An 18101-nucleotide genomic window follows, 5' to 3' on the forward strand; every position below is an offset into this window, starting at 1 on the left:
CGGTGGGAGAAATTGAGCCGCCACAATGGCCAACCGAAAGTCTGGGGTTAACAATAAATTAAGTGGGATATGAAAATCTTATTGAGGCATTACATTTCATTTTTTTTTTATTTGTTTTTATTTAACCTTTATTTAACCAGGAAAAAACTTATTGAGATTAAAAATCTCTTTCTCAAGAGTGTTCTGGCCAAGACCAGCAGCAGCACAATCAAACATACACACAAACACAAAGTAAAAAAAATCATTATAAACATAAAATCAATCAATAAAAGTGAATCAGCAAATATCTCCCAAGGTCAGCCACAATCATAAGTTCTTCCATATCTGTGGACAATCTAATGTATATGAGCTGCTTGGGCTTTTCATTTTGGATGGAGATATACCTCAATTCTTCTCTTTTTTTACAGAATATTTTAGGGCTTTTTATTGCCTTTTTTATTAGAACAGCTGAATGACAGGAAAGGGTGGAGAGAGAAAGAGAGAGGGGATGATACGCAGCAAATGGCTGCGTGTTAGATTTGAATCCAGGACTCCCACATGGAGCACAAACGCTACCATATACCTCAAATTTCAGTTATATATCTCTTACATTATCATGTAAACAATATTGTTTAACCAAATGTTCTGTACACACATTTTTAATTGAGCATGATTTAAGTAATTTGTACACAAATGACCAATTCCTCATTCTGTTGTTTCCTCCTGAGGCTCACTGGCTTCTGTATATCTGGCTTGCTGGTTAAACACAAGAATCTGTGGCCATATAGTGACCATCTTTGGTCTCTCAGCGCTCCAGGCATGTTAGCTCATGGACCGTAAATGTGAGCTGGGTAAGTGTGTGAGAGCTGTGGTGCACTGTTGCCAAGTAGAAAACCAGATGAGCGTCTAGCACACCTGGATGAATAAAATGTACAGCAGAGTCTTTTTTTTGTGTAACCAAACAGAGAGAGAAAAAAATCACAGAGTGAAAAACGTTCTTTCTCCACAGTCTCGTGCCTACTGCAGCAAGAATCAGTTGTAATGAATTGCTGGCTACGACAGCTGAAAACACTCCAAGCCAGTCAGAGTTGGAATGAATGGACATGAATGTTCTGGCCTGGGTGCAGAGATGGGAAGGGAAGGGAAGGGAACATGATCATCCATGACATCATCTAAGTAGCCACAGTCACCTTGAAACACATTTTTTAAAGAGCTTTTATTGCCTTTATGATAGTTTGAGAATGACCGGGGGGAGAGATAGGGATGACACGCAGCAAAGATTTCTAACCTGGGCCGCTACCAAGGACTCAGCCTACAAGCGCACACATGTAGGCTAACACTCCTAAGTAGAACCACGCACAAGATTACTTTTACAGCCGACTTCTGAGCACACATGACACATTCTTGGATTTGTCCAGTGTCCTGTGAAATTGTCGCTGTCAGGGAACATTCTCAAACGCCTGAAATAGTCAGTCGCTGACATTTCCCCAAGTTTCCCAGGTAGACATGCTCCCAAGATGGAGGCTGTTCAAAGCAATTTATGGCTTCGTCCTCTTACTTTCTGCATTAGTGTTCCATTGAATCTCCTGAAGAAAAGCCCATAACAAGAGGATTTATGACGATTATGGAGATTTTGCCCTCATTGTATCCTCATTATTGCATAACTCCTCCATCTCTGCCTTCATATGCAATACAGAATGCATACCATTTTAGACTTTGCATTGAATATTTTTATTGAAAGATTCCTTTTGATGAATTTGGTTTTATGCTGTTGGGAGGTGACCATATTTATTAGAAAAATAATGCAACAGCTCCATACACGTCTATCTTCATCATATTATTAATCTCATTGACTCAGAAGGCCTGTGAATACGCAGGATGACAGCATGTCTTCTTCTTTTGGCTGTACCATTAGGATTCAGCAGAGCCTGAAATTGCATATTATACTGTAGCTGCCTATAGAAAGGCTGAAAAATCTTCACATAAAGACGAGAACTCTGCCTTGTTAGTATGATAACAACCTTAATTTGTCGTTGGGCGTGAGCGGCCGTCCATCTTGGAGACGAATTGTGTCATTAATTTTGTCTTTTTCCACACATCTGGTGCTGGTATGTGATTTGAGCTGAACCTTTAAATTTAAAAGGGGCTGTATGACATTGCCAAGCCAGAGGGATAACAAAGACACCAAAATGGAGTAAGACTTCCTTTGTTTTCCCTGCACACTCATTATACAAAATCTCTCAACCCTGAGAAATTGACAAGAATAGTGTTGGCGAGGAAAATGCAACTGAATCATCAGAGATGGTTGCAGAAATGAAACAAAGTTTGTGTCGGTGTGGTTGGAAAAATAACTAATTTTCCTTTCACTTTCGAGTCCATAATCACATTAAATCATTTCAAAACTACAGAATGAAAAGTGCTTTCATCTTTTGTAGCTTGTTTCTCTGATTGCTTTTTGCCCGGGTATAAAGAGCAACACCAAAGAATCTTTGGAAAGAATCTAATCTTGGTTTGAAAAAAACACTCCAATCAATTTGGCTTTTACAAAATGCAGTTTTTTTAATCAGCTTTGAGATGATGCCAGTCCAAGCTGAGAGGGAGAAAGAGACAAACACAAGTGAAAATAAATGGCAGGGACATAAAAATAGCTGTCAGAGTATTTCACAGTGCAAAAATTGATCATATACACAGTGTCTATTCGTATTTACATGGGCATGAACATACAAAATATACAGAATCTGTCTGATTAATAGTATGTCTTACACTGTGACACATCATGTTATAAAGATGAAAAGGAAGATGAATTTCGTACTAAAATAAATAAGTGAAACCATCAAAGCATGATGATGTAATTCTCTCATATTGATTGTCTCTTCATTCCTTCCTTATACCTGGCTAGCAACAAAAAGTCTTTGAAATATAGTATTGCAATAGGTCCAAATGTCTTCAAGAGGGAATTAAGGGGATTGTTAAGTGAAGCTACAAAATAAGACTCATTGCTAATGTATTTTCTGTTGGCTAAACTGCAACTTTACAGCTAGGAAAGAGCTGCATCCTTGACTTTGATAACTTTATTGATATTATTTGATTTGATAACCTAATTAGACCAATTACATGTTATTAGCTTGCAGTGGTGGGTGTTCAAATTTCGTCCTAGATAATTATATATCATATTTTATATTTTTGAAGGTGATTTTGCACATGGTCCTATTAATCCTGTTATATTGTCATAGCAGAAAGCACAATGTATCTTTATAATGTTAATTATTTACATTTTATTATATATTATTGGCAATTAATAAGCCAATTAGTATGTAGTATTATTATGTGAACTTACTTACACATTATAAAGATCGACTCCAGAGCCTAATTCTATGACTAAATGTGCAAATTACAACTCTAATTCATTATACTGTCTAATATCTTATATGTCTCACACAATCGTGTTATTTCAGTTGACAATAACATACTAACCCCCATCACGTACCGTATATAATGACCAGACATTAAACAGATAATAACACAGTAGCCCCCATGCAGACATAAAATGTGAGTAGAACTAAACATGTCATTGCAGATAGCCAAATTAGGTTTACAATTATTCTAAAGGTCTGGTGATATTAATATTCTTGTTTTTGTCTGCAAATCCAATGAAAAGACCAGAATCAACAATTAAGTATTGTCTGTGTATCCAGTGCCTGATATAGCTTGTTCCTCTGAAAAACACACCACACTGTTGCCCTGGTTGACATGCTCCTTCATTACCATAAACATGGTCACTGTAGTATATTTTGAGTCAATGCTACATACACTTTCCTGCTGTAAATACTTACTACTGTAATACACCATGTACATGAATGCCTGGCTGGAAATAGTCCCCAACAAAAGCACTATGTACTCCCTTTTGAGTGACATTTGCTAGAAACTACAGTGTCCAGCTGTTTTGAAAAATTACTTGGCTTAAAAAAAAAGAAACTATTTTTAAAATGTTTTCAAATATTTACCTCTCTATTAGGAATGATGATTACCACAGTCAGGATAGGGAAGTTGAAAAATATTGAGAGACGGACTAATGCATTGTTGGTTTTATCTTTTCATGGAGTTTGTTAACAATAACAGAATATCTCCGTGTCTTATAAAGATTTTAGTTCCTTTTCCCCCACCACGTAAACGGGGAGCGGCAACAAACTAATCACAGCAGTCTGAGCCAGCTAGAGGCTTTATTGGCTATACACTTTAGGATGATAAATGTTTTTCCCTGACTGAATTTAGATGCTGCTATTAGATTTGCAGCTTTGAAGCTCATTGGGCTTCTATGTAACTTTTTTAGATAAATGCAAGACAATTAATTAATCCAAGTTTCAACAGAACTAAGATGGTGGCTACTGATACAAAGCAAACTAAGAGTGGTCTTTTCTTTGTATTCACACTTGAATCCACCATGGCCATTAAGAGACTTATAACTTTCATCCTCCCAAATCCTATTATGACAAAGCAGCAATACAATGACAATAGAGTAATATGAACGCATTTAGGGTAGAGATTATTCATGTTTCTGTCTGTGCAAGATTGTGAGCAAGATGTGAACATGCCTTAAAAGATATGACTTTGTTTGACTCTGTGCATACAATATGGATGTTATCTCTCATTTTATTTTTAGCAAGCCTTTCCTTTGCCCTGGATGTTCATTCATACAAAATGCTACAATATTCATGAATAAATATGCACGAAGGACGGAATACCATAAACAGGAGATAGATCAAAGGCATCGTGAGCATGACAAAGGATGATTGTGAGTAAAATCAGACAGTGCAGCTTCCACACTAGAGATAAACTGCTTGTTTGTCAGAATCATTGGCACAGCTAAGAACATAATTATCTCATATGCAGGGAAACAACTCTTGTGGCTGTTCAACCTCGAAATAAAGTTTTTTATTTATAGAATTTGTTTTGTGCATTTAGCTTACTTTTTGCTTCTTAGCCCTGTGATGTTCGGCCTCGGCACAAATACAGCAACTGCAAAAAACAACAAAGCAGTTGGGAGTGCAGCATCACAGGACACACACTTAGCACGTACTTAGGAATTGGCAAGAATAAAATATTAATAGAAAACAAAAATAAAATCCTTTAAAAACATTTAAACACTTTTTTTTCTCAAAAGAAACATACATTATGTACACAATTCCAGAGCTTCAAACACAGAGGGCTTTTTGAAATGTGACCTCTATCATGGCACATAGGATCAGGTTTGTGAAGTTTGTTGGTGTGTGTGTGTGCGTGTGTCTTTAGCTTTAGGGTACCACATCTGTTCTCAGCTGGACCTGGTACACCCCTTCATGGCTGTGCCCAACATACAGTACCCTTTGGTATAGGTGAGGTTAGGAAGGATTGGTTCTTCTACTTCACTTTAGAAATCATCATCATGACACCATTAACACTATTCACCTGTACCTCATGTCAATCAGAACCAATATCATCATCACTGTCACATTCAGCAGCATCGTCTGCAACAGGAAACACCGCCCAAACCTTCATCACAGTTATTTTTGTCCCCACACCAGCACAAGCTTCCGTAGCAGCTTTAGGAAGTGACACATGTCAAAAGCAGCTCTTGTCTCATGCCACAAGTTCTTGACATCAAAGTTCTTAGAAAGCAGCCGCAACAGCAATGTAAAGTAAAATGAAGTGTCAGCCTTTTAGCTAATCCATCTCCGTTGCAATAAGCTCTTTTTTTCCGGACCCGTATCATTGTCTTGGGCATCAGCCTCTGAGCTTTAATCACTGAGATATTGCGGGCAACCCGGATTTTCCTTTCTTACTGTACATCTCCGTTCCCAGCTCTTCTTCGGCTGTTCAAGCATACGTCTCTCCTGATTTTAGTGCCACCAGTTCACAGTCCTCAGTATTGCGCCCGTTCAAGTGTTCGCTGTTACAGTCATGGTGGTACATGAAGGCGGGTACCTCGGTGATGGAAGTGGCTGTGTAGGACGTGGAGCGCATTGAGCAGTGATCCTTTCGTCTCTGACCCCACTGGGTTTTATACTGCATCCACTGTCTCTTTAGAGCTGCCTGCACCTGGACGACACACAAACGCACAGGTAAAGGAGATGGTTTATTATGATGGTCTGCATCTTTGACGTTGTTTCTTGGGACAAACTGTCCTTGGTAGTTTCATAACTCTCATATAACTGTGTAACTTAACTTTTTGTCTCTGCATACTCCATAAGACCACATCTCAATTGCAAATGCTGCAAACATTTCTCCAAACAGTTTTCTGTTTATCTTCTCTGATCTACTTTGAGCACAAAATGATTCCACCAGACGTTCAAATTTACATGCAAATCAAAGTGTGGTTACAGTGCAATGTGAGTAAGGCAGAGCCCATATAAACACCGTCTTGTGACAATATTAATTCAACCGGTGATCTTAACTGATGCATGCACAATTGCTGCAGCATGTGTGGATCACTCAGATTGCAATCACGTCAACAGATGCAGTTAGGAATTGTAAACACCAAAGTCATATTTCTGGGAATGTGGCCAAGTTGTGCACATGGCCAGATCATCACATTATAAAAGGGAAGAAAGATGCAATATATATTGAGCTATATATTAAAGATTAAAACATGTAATTATAAATTCTCCCCTACATTCGTCATTTACAACTGCTTATAGGGTGTACGAGGAACCTTTCCCTCAGCCAAAAGTATCAAGATATTTAAATATTTACAGTTTTTTCTGCAGCATTCAAATGAACCAAGCAAATGTGAAATACTTGCCTATGCATGCATCATCTTTCTAAATAAAAAAAAATAAAAAAAAAACCTTAAAAATGGGACAAACTACTCCAATACTACTTTCTTTAATTCCCGAGTTTAGTGAACTTCAGAATGGCAACACACTCAAACTTTTCACCCTCCGGAAGCATGAATGCCTGAGAGAACTTAATGTTCCAAATTTTACTCTGCCTCCCTCAGTTCACCTACATTGCCAATAATGTTGATCAAAAGGAAAGCAACTCCTTATGGCTACCTGCTGAGCATTCAATAACTAAAGAAATGCCAAAGATTACAATATTGTAATTTATATTGATATTAATGTGTTATTTATTTTGTTCTGTCAATAAAATGTTATAAAATGATGACAAAGTATTAAATGAAGAAAAGCAGCAAATCTGCACATTTGAGATGCTGGGACCAGTGAATGTTTGACATTTTCCCTTGATCCCTGATTAACTGATTATCAAAATAGTCAATTCAGAACTATGTCCATATTGGCTGATTGATTGAAGAATTGATGGTGTGAACTTGGAATTCCTAAAAACAGAAAACACAGCTGCAGACCTCCAGCAGTGCAACGTTAATCATTTTATTCTGTAACATCTAATTCTAAATACTGCGGGTATATTTATGACCTAATGATGTGAATCATGACAGTAATTGTTATAATGAGACAAAAGAGCAGCCTGGGCTTACAGTACAGCTCTCAAATAGAACCGCCGTTTGTCTCACTGACCTGACATCACAATGGGGCCATTGAAGAAACAAGAGAGGTCCGTGCAGTTTGGCTTTGAAATCATAGAGCAGAATTGAAACTGGCCCCAGAAACCCGTGTCCTGATTAAGGGAGCTGAACTGGTCATTATGCGGGTGAAGCAAGCAAACCTTCTCATTCCCTTGTAACAGTTTTTATTAGTTGACCCCGATCACTCTACGTAGACTCGTCCTTTATACACATGCTCTACATATTTGTTTACATTGTTTAAGAAGATGCTGTTGTGTTCAGGCTGCTCATGTATGATCTAATACCTGACCTATTTTCCAGGCTGAACTCCACAGTAGATTGCTAGTTCCTCTGTTCCAGACATATCATGCCGAGTTTAAATCTGTTGCTCTGTCAATTTATGCATCTCTGCCCTGTTTTCTTCTCATGCAAAAAAAATACCTCTGAGCAATCTTTGTCTCTATGGATAACAAAGAATTCCACTTGTTATTTTTAACTCCAGCATATTAGTTTTAAACACAGAAATAGTTGTCTGTAATTGCCTGATCCGTCTCTGGTATTCACACCACCACGAAGACTCACTAAAAATGCCTTCATTCAGTCCCTCCAGGATTTCGCGGCTTTCTTTTTAGATTGTTGCGGCCCGAAATGCCTGATTTTGCGGGAGCTTTTGTAAAAAATTGTGATAAAAGTTGCAATGTCTTTTGTATCTTTGTTGCAATGAAGTTGCGGGTGACAGTGAAAGTTGCAAAAAAAGTTGCAATTTTTTTTTGTATAGTTCTTTAAAAATAAAAAGGAAACTTGTTTTGGGGAAAATAAAACTACTCTGAGCTGAGTTTTCCTAGTAACCTTACCAAAAAGGCTCAGGATGCTGCAAATGTTGGTATGATATGAAAATGGCTGGTGGATTTAAGCGTACATTGATGTTAAAATCTATACGGTTTGGCAGGACGGTCTGAAATGTTTTGCATGGTCTTTCGCTGTACGTTTTGTTGGTAAATGTGAGATGTTCAAGTCTCGTCTTCATATCGGAAACAAGCTTTCTCTCACTCCCGCTTGGTCAGTGGCACTCAGATGTAAAGTCTGGCACGTGGAACTGCTGGGATTGGTTGAAGTCGCGGGAAACTCTGGTTATTGGTCAAATTTGCAGAAAAGTTGCGGTGATTGGTCAAAATTGCGAGTCGCACCAAAGTCACAGTGATTAGTTGAATTTGCGTGAATTGGCGCAATTGCGACATCGCGAAATACTGGAGGTACTGATTATTTAATCCTGCAGCATATATTGTTGATGCTTTGTGGAGACCTTGAGTTTGAAAGCATCTGTGGACCCGAAATGTCTGCACAACACTATTAACCCCCAGAACCAAGTAAAGGATGCTCGCAGTTAAACAGCTGCAGACAGACTTAAAAAGGTGCTGACAGGAGAACTTGAAAGTAGAGTCAATTTCCAGCTGGGCTTGGAAACTACAAAGTAATTTATAAACTGTGTCTTACTCTTCACCTGACATGACCCTTCAGCTTTTACAGCCGCAACAATAGATTGGTCTCGGAAGAGAGAAGCAGTACAATGCTTTATAAGTAGAATTGTTACAATTGGACTAATGACAGATAAAGCATCTCTATGAACTATTTTATGCAAGTATTCAATGGCAAAACCCAACTTTGAGTTTGTGTTTGGGTCACTTCTTGATATGCTATCAGGCACAGATGTAGAATGCCAGAGATCTGACCTGGAAAAACAAAATATGAAAATGTTTTGCCTGATGGAGTCTGGTGTCTCATATTTAATGTCATAAGCAATGAGCGGTTTTATTGCTCCCTGGTTGAACAGCTCCCAGAGTAATATGTGCAGGTTGACCTTTATGAAAGGTTCAAATCGTCCAAAACGATATTTTGTCACACATGGCACCAAAAATTGAACTTTTCAGGAAAACAATTTTCCTAAAGGAATAGTTCAACATTTTGAGAATTATACATTTATGCGCTTTATTGCTAAGAGGTACATAAGAGGATTGACACCTCTCTCATGTCTGTCTGTTATATAATTATATTATATATTTATTAATATAAAGCTGGAGCCAGGAGATGCTTAGCTTAGCTTAGCATGAAGACTGGAAACAGGGGATCCAAAGTAAAACTGCCAGCACCTAAAGCTCACTAATTAAAGAAACTAAACTAAACTAAACTAAAAACTTCTACCTTTGGAGAGAGCCAGGCTAGTCGTTGGCTCTTGCTTCTAGCCTTATGCTAAGCTAAGCTAACTGTCTCCTGGCTCTAGTTTCGTACTTTGTTTATAGACAAGATAGTGGTATTGATCCTCTCATCTAACTCTTGGCAAAAAAAGCAAAAAAGCGCACAAATACGTAAATGTCAAACTCTTCCTTTAACTTTACACAACATTGTGCAGCAGCAGAAATACACCGTAGAAAAGCCAAACTGCTAATATACATAAATGAAGAGTGCTTACCTCTCCGTTGAAGAAGCAGAATATTGTTGCCACCAGTAATCCCTTAAAAAGCAAAACAAGTAAAAATAATTAGCATTGTATTTTTTTTTACAAAAGTAATGGTATGTATCACTTTCTAGCAGTGAAGTAGGATAGCGACTTCACAATCAGAGTGCTTTTTGAAAAGAAAAGTACAGTACAGAGAGTATATGGTGGAACAATTTAATCCCTATCTGGTACATAAATGAACTGAGTGTCAACCTTGGAATTTCATGGCCTGTCTGCCTGTTGTTAAATTAAGTGTGTAACTGGTAATTAAATAAAGTTATTGGAGTGGCTAACTGGTTCTTTAAAATGTAATTCAGCAGTGAATCACATTAATCAATCACAACAACGAGGCAGAAAACAAGGATTTTATGGGTGGAAACTTTCAAGCACGCCAAACGTCTAAATTTCAAGCCTGACCCAAGGGCACTGACAAGTGTGGGCTGAGTTCAGGATATTTTTTTTTCTTGCATACTGATGCTGATATTTTTCTTTCCTTTATTACTGATTGGGTTGCTCCCAGATGTGCAAAATACCTCAACCCGCAAGAGAAAAGAAGCAGCAGTTTAAAAAAAACAACTTTTTTAGCTTTTAAACTGAGCTTCTACCTGGTACTTAAATAGAAATTCTGATTAATGCAGTGCCTTGCTGTCAGCTCAGTACCTACCTGGTAGTGCATTAGTATGTGCATGATGTACTCGTAGACCTCCCCAGCTAAGGGGTTCTCTGGCCTCCAGGGAATAATGACAAACTGTATTCCCAGCAGGGGCACCAGGATCAGGGTGGCTCTCACTGCCTTCATGTACATGTTGGACTCTGCCCGGTGTGTGTCTCTCAACTTGGTCACCAACACTCTTATAATATTTAGTAAAAAGAAGAGGTTCACCTGGAGAAAGTAAAAAATATATGAAAAAAACTAATGTAATAGCCATTTTTTCTAAACTCTCATGTTTTACAAACTAAAACTACAACCGAAATAAACCAATAATCATATTTTTCACTCTGAGATCCATGGATTTCTCTTGTATTGTGCTAGAAGGGTGGATTCGCAGACTTACAAGAAGCGCTGCCACTATCGGACCATGGACCGCATAGAGCAGATGGGTTTCCACACTCATCCAACAGCTACAGAAGGAATAACATATCAGTCAGTGCCGTCTGCGGCCCAAAATACACATGCACACACATACAAAAACATGCATGTGTGTGGATTTGCACGCTCTTGCCGTCTGCCACACACAGACGAGCACGTATGTAAACATCTTCTGTTTATTTGCAGAAGTTTCTGGAACATTACTCACTTGTCATCAAAATACTTTTTCCTTGCCACGGCGTGGATGGAAGCAGGCACTAGAGGAAAACCTTGGACGGGAAAAAGATGGCGGCCATATGAGGTCTTGAGTGAATTTAGGCAAATTCATTTGTCATTTATGCAACAGTAAAAAGTGTGCTTAGCTTGGTCAGCTGTTTTTCTGGCCTTAGACTACCTCATATAATAAATAAGTCCTTCACAAATATTACTGTCTATATTCTTGTTTTAGTTTTTAGTCAGTTTTAGTTTAACGTTACGTAAAACATTCTCAGGTTCTTTTTAAATTTGCTGCATAAAAAAATTTTCTTCAACTTTTTTTAATTTAATCCAAAAGACTCTTATCTAATCTTGTTGAATTGTTTTTTTTTAGTGAGTTGAGTCCGGCGAAGACATAAAACAAATAAAACAATATGTTTTTACACACACGCGTGCGTGCACACACACACACACACATGCGCACGTGCGCACACACACACACACACACACACACACACACACACACACACACACACACACACACACACACACACACACACACACACAGAGCAAATAGTGTTTTGATTGAATGCAGACAGACTTACCCCAGCCCAGGAGGTAGTACCAGTGCAGATGCTGCTCCTCTGCAAACACAGCCACTACGATGAGCGTGTGCAAGTAGATACCTTCACACAGCATCCAGAAATAATTGCAGCCCAGCATGTACGTGTGGAAGAAGTGCAACACCTTACAGTAAACCTGCAAAGAGAGCCAAAACAGGAATATTTGTTATTTGTTTTTGACTTTCTCTATGAAAGAGACCTTTAGTCGTAAGTTGTAAGTTGATTTAATTTAAACACTCCTGACATCATCTCAGCAGGACACAAAGAGGATGTTTCTGCACTCATGGCACAAAATCATTAGCCAGTATTACCTGCTACAGACAGAGAGGATGTTTATTCATTTACCCCCTCTGAAGGTGGGCTTAAATGGATGTGGAAGATTAGATTGTGTTTGTCTCACTTTGCACAAGGAAGTGAAAAAACACAATGTTCTGCAATGCAATTAGTACCTTATACAGCACTATGCAATTTTCTATGAATGCAACCAGCACAGTGTGACATGAAAGCATGTCTCATCATTAAAGTGCTCATATTATGCTCATTTTCAGGTTCATAATTGTATTTAGAGGTTGTATAAGAATAGGTTTACATGGTTTCATTTTCAAAAAACACCATATTTTTGTTGAACTACACATTGCTGCAGCTCCTCTTTTCACCCTGTGTGTTGAGCTCTCTGTTTTAGCTACAGAGTGAGGCATCTCACTTCTGTTCCATCTTTGTTGGAAGTCACACATGTGCAGTACCTAGGTAAGGACAACCAGCCAGTCAGAAGCAGAGCATGAGGGAGTGCCATGCTAGCAGCTAGGCGAACATTATAACGTGTTTTACAAAGTGACGCACGTTCATCACGGAAGTAAAGGCTGGACTACAATAGAGCTGTTTGGAGCAGTTTGTGAACAGTGTTTTTCTATTGGAGATGGTAAGTCCCTTTGGGGTGGACTTTGGACTTTCTCACTTTGTAAAGTGAACTGTAAAGATAAGAGAAAAAGTCAAAAAGCATAAAATGAGCACTTTAAAGTCTTCTGTTCTTTTAATTGACTCATTGTTATAATTTCTTGAAAGAGATGACTTTGATGACATATTATGATGTCAGTCATTTCCTTCCACAGTCTACTAATGCTATAATTACCAAGATGCTTATGGATGCGCCATAAGGTGAAATTCTGCTAATAACTGCTACACACGGGCTCCAATGAACCTGACTGTAATGATGACTTTTCTTCCACAAAAGTATATAGTAAGTACATTTTACATTTGTTATGTATGCGTATAGGAATTTTGAGACTCAGTTTCATTTCTTAGGAGATTTGTTAAGGAAATATGTTTTTGGACCTGTCTGCTCAATTGTTGTCTGCTGCTTGCTCGTCTAATCTCAGATGGCTTCCCCAAATTTGAATTATGTCCAGGAAGCAGCCAGACATCATGCCATCATCATCATCAATGTGAAGAAATATTTTTTTGTGTGCAATGGCTCGCTTTCAAAACCTCTCCTCCTTATTACTTGTCAAAAAGTTTTTTTTTTGTCAAATCTGTTACTTTCCAACGTAGGACAGAAAAAGAAATCACAGGCACCATTGGTTGGGATGCATGCCTGTTGGGAAACATTTTGGAATTTACAGCTGCCGAAGTGAGACTTATGAGCCTGTTTTCTGCACTGGTGATTTAGGAAAGGTGGATTGTGGTGATTGCTCATAGAGAATACAAGCTCTTTTAATTCTGTAGTGTAGTGATACAGAGTCTGGTTTAACCTGCCAGCAGTGTGGGGGAGTAAATACCCAAAGTTTATGTCAAACCAAGGAGGAGACTGAAAATATTAGAAACATCTACATGATGTATTGCAGCTTGATTTGTAAACCAGAACATTGTTGTTAAGTAACTTTCGACAAAACAGTTGTGAATTAGTGAAAAGGGAGTGACCTAAGTCTGCGTACAAGTCCATGTCTGCTATAGTGGAGATTCTTCAAGTGGAAAGGGAAATGTAGGAAAGTGAGGGAGAGACATATGGCTAAAAGTTTAAAAGTGAATGACTGTTGTGTGTTTTGAGCTAAGAAGACCCCTGAGAGCAACAGTTAGTAGCAATGCCAGCATCTTTGAATTACCGGTATACTCTGGCTGCATGCATATGCCTGATGAACATTTTTTTCTAAATTGTATTTGTATGAAAGTTTCTTCCATTTATGTTCTCCATATACAGTATATGTGGGAAAGCAATGAATTAAGTACTTGTTTTTTTTAGAATAAAAAGCAAGTTAGTTAATACGTTTTTTTTAAGTATTTATTCATGAAGTGATCAAGATCAAATGAGAACAAATAGTAGGAACATTAAACGTTTGTGCTCATGTGAAATGGGTACAATTTGTCTTTTTGGAGTTTAGAACAAGCTTTAAATTAATGAGAGTGGCAATTAAAAGTTGATATCATACAAGATGGTATTGCAAGCATAAAAAGGACATTTAATTAATAATTATGTTGGGAATTGAATATTATTTGTGTATAGAGTAAACCATCTTGGAAACATTCAGAGATGGGATGTGAATAAAGACTGCAGTCGGGTTGAGCCAGACTTGGTGAATGCACAAAAAGAAGCAGCAGGAGGATGCAGAATCAAACCCAAACCCAGCTGAAGTCTCGGCGGTCTTCTGGATATTTCTAGTACATTGTCGGGCTACAGATGCTCCAGCTGAAAGCTGGCTGAGATCTAATGGGATTGTATGCACTGTGAGCCAACTTCTATAATCCTATCTGTTGTTTCTGTATGGCACTTTGATCAATTAAAGTTCTTTTTTCTTTAGTTTTTGTACATTAACATATTTGGAAGATGAAGGTTTTTGATGTTTAAAGTTTTTAGTAAGTAGACAATATTCTGACAGTTTTTATTCTTTTTTTAACGTGTATGAATGTATTTAATTTTATAAATGGAAAGATATTATTAATTTTTGGAGTTGGAAAAACTCTGCAATAACAACTTTTAAGTAACAAAAAGCATTAAGTAAACAGGTTTTCTTATTTTATTCTTATTCTCATTTCCAAAAGGAGTGGTTCTTGAAAAGTAACCCATGAATTTATTTTCAGGACTGATAGTGAGGCATTCCTACGAGACAGATTTATCATCTCTACCAAAGCAGACCTCGAGGTTTCAAAGAATTCACATAATGCATTCAGCGTGGTTCCAAAACTCTTGACAGAAGTATGTGGAAGAGAGCAAAAACTGTCTGTGTAACTGTGTAACACTGTCAAGATATGGCACAGTGAGATTAATTAGGATATATGCAAAAGTCTGTTGTACAAACATGTAAATATTTAAAATATAGAGCAACTCCATTTGAAATTAGCTTCCTCACATTGCCTGGCCTTGCATAAGCAAATTCATTTTAAAAAGTTCATCGAAATTCTTCCTTGCATTTTTATCTGGTTTAGCATAAATTGTGAATGCATTTGTATCTCATTTCAAGACAGTGGAACTAATCTTCCTCCTTACACTGTATTCTGCTAAACTGCATTTTATTTTAGCCATGCTAGCATCTGGCTCTAGGGATGTCAGTCCACCACTTTTGTCTAGATTGAAAAATTGCAACATAATATTGGACTATAAAACTTGGTAAAGATAGACATTGTCCCCCTAAGGATAAATATCATACTACTTATTGTGTTACAATAACTTCTCCTATTGTGCCATTATCAGATACAATACTTACAAAAGTAATACATGTAAAAAGGATGGACTCATTCCTGCAGCACTCTATACAAGTAAAATAATGCCCGTACCCATCAGCCTCAGCTGTAGCATAGATAAAATAAGATAAAACTTTATTTGTGATGTGTGCTTATAACCCAATATTAGCATGCTAACATGCTAAACTATGTTGGTGAACACAGTAAGCATGTTACCATTTAGCTGGTCTAACAGACTCTGACAGATATCTGGTGTTATAGTGTCCATCCCCACTATGGATGTATGGCAGTACTAACAGTACAATTTGTGGTAGTCCTGGTGGTAAATTATTTGACAGAAGCTGGACTTACTGGGTTTCTGCCCACCACTTCAGGATTATTGACAACTGCTACGAGGGAGATGATGGTGAGGGCTGAATTGAGTACATAGGAGCAGAAGAGGTTCTTGTGCAGGGTGATCCTTTGACAGCTCAGACTCCTGTGTGAAGAGAGATGCCAGAGTCAAGGCCATTGACTTTGTAACATACCAGGACATGATGTGATAATTAAAAAAAAATACCATCTAAAAATTGGGAATCAAATGTTTTCTGACACAAAAACATAACAAGTAGACAAAAAACTTCCTACAACTGATGAAGTAAACAGGACAAAAAGTGACTGTCAGGCTAATAGTTAAATGAGGTTGTCAGATGTTGCTACAGTCTGTAAAATATCAAATAATTGGGAGTTTTCATCTCAGAATTCGCTTGGTAAAAAACCCTGGGATCAATGAGATGGATTGCCTCTAAGTGCTCTGTACATGCTAGAAACGCTGTTAAATAATGCATAATGAATCCCAAGGGTGGTCCTCATTACCTTCGCTGGTCACCCAGAATTAATAGCATAATGAAATACTTGACAGGCAAAGTAAAAATATATATTAGAATCAAAATCATTACAAATCATTCATATCCAATAGTGTTATTGTTGGTAATGGTTAAATAATGTTTTAATTTCAGGGGAGCCATCAAATGTAATGCAGCTCACAGAGTATTTGAAGCTGAAGGAAACCTTGAACCAAATATATTTAGCAGAATATAGCTTCCTATAAATATGTCCTCTACAGTGTAAGAAGTTATATCCTTTTATTGCTCACGGACAATTTTATCATCGTTGAGCCATGAAAACCCCAGAGATTCATGAAAAACAGGAAGAACAAAACATCATATAAAACTGCACATTTTCACTGTCTTATTCAGAGGCCTTGGTTATCTCCTACAGAAAAACAGTCTCGCCTTAGCACCGGACATAAAAGGAAATGGAGGAGCTGCTGAGTGTTTATATACAAGGGGGGTTTTTTAATCTAAAAGTGGATGTCAAAACACAGGCTGAATCCTTATGGCAGCGTCGTTCGGACTGCCACAGGTCCTAACGTCTTCAGGGCTGGCCGTTTAACCCTCTCTGTTTTTCCACGACAAGCTGGAGTATTTTTATCTGTTGTAAATAACAGAGTAGTGCAGCTGTACACCATCGCATACCACTGTAAGCTTCACATCTGGATCTTATAATACAACATTAAGCCTTCAATATTTAAATTGTTTAGGCTATAAATAGGGTAAGTAATAGTTAAAAAGAAAAAGAGTTACTTTATTGAGACCTTAATTTGTTTTTGTACTCTGATGTTGATGAGTTGCTGATGTCCCATTGAGTTTCTGTGTAGCTGAGTTTGACTCACGTCGGGTCATGGAGTTTTCCAACAGTGCACCTGCCCTAAACTCGGCTGCTAGATTTACGAGAAAATAAAACTTTGCAGCAAACTGAGGGTCTCGTACAAGATCTGTTTTGGATAACAGCTGTGTTTAGGAGGTCAACACCCTTCAACATGTCAAATTTTACAACTGCAGCAATCATGAACACCAGTGCCAACAAAGAAACTTTTCCAAATATTGTTACAGAACATAAAGTTAATTTCCCTCTAAGCTGCATATTTGTTTTTCTCCACAGATATCTGTAGAAATATAAACCTTACTGCGTCATTAAAAATAATTCTGATTAAGTTACTTCCTTCCTAGAGATAATCTAGAAAGTTTTAACAATGTGCAGACAGCTTACTTTTTCTCAGGCTTCATCACTTCCAAATTTCACATACATTAACTGAATATTATTTCACATACATTAACTGAATATTATACCTCCCTTTCATTCATCCACTTTGTTTTAATATCTTAAAGTTGAATTTCAGCAGCAGTATCTCATTTATATGTGCACTTTTTCCCTCTGGGATTAAGTGTTTCATCGGGATGAACAACCTTAATGAGCAATACGCTCAGGTGCACGTTTCTAATAATAGCAAAAGACCAACACATTCAATGGACGTCACAGCTCTCCAGTTTTGAATCCTAAATATCCATGAAATAAGTGTGCAGCACAAGGAAACCAAGTTGGTATGAAATTAGCTAACGTTAAACTGTGTATAAATTACACTCAGTGAAGCAGCAGAACTACTTTCAGGTCGATAGTTTGCATTAATTTGCGACTGCATCTAAGATAGTAATAATGTTCTGATTA

At 37.7% G+C, this 18101-nt stretch overlaps 1 protein-coding gene across 1 annotated transcript in view; it reads right to left on the reverse strand.

Moving 5' to 3' along the window:
• Window positions 1-2512: 2512 nt before the first annotated feature.
• The window catches only part of calcr (calcitonin receptor), a 64980-nt gene continuing 49391 nt past the window's right edge, over window positions 2513-18101 (reverse strand). Inside the window, exons 16-22 of the mRNA XM_031323236.2 lie at window positions 15906-16032; window positions 11865-12018; window positions 11273-11333; window positions 11030-11096; window positions 10639-10857; window positions 9948-9989; window positions 2513-6054 (exon numbers count right to left, since the gene is read on the reverse strand). Coding sequence (XP_031179096.1) covers window positions 5833-6054; window positions 9948-9989; window positions 10639-10857; window positions 11030-11096; window positions 11273-11333; window positions 11865-12018; window positions 15906-16032 — 892 coding nt within the window. The 3' untranslated portion in view covers window positions 2513-5832. The remainder of the gene's footprint in view (window positions 6055-9947; window positions 9990-10638; window positions 10858-11029; window positions 11097-11272; window positions 11334-11864; window positions 12019-15905; window positions 16033-18101) is intronic.

The sequence above is a fragment of the Sander lucioperca genome, chromosome 16, assembly GCF_008315115.2.
Source record: "Sander lucioperca isolate FBNREF2018 chromosome 16, SLUC_FBN_1.2, whole genome shotgun sequence".
NCBI lineage: Eukaryota > Metazoa > Chordata > Actinopteri > Perciformes > Percidae > Sander > Sander lucioperca.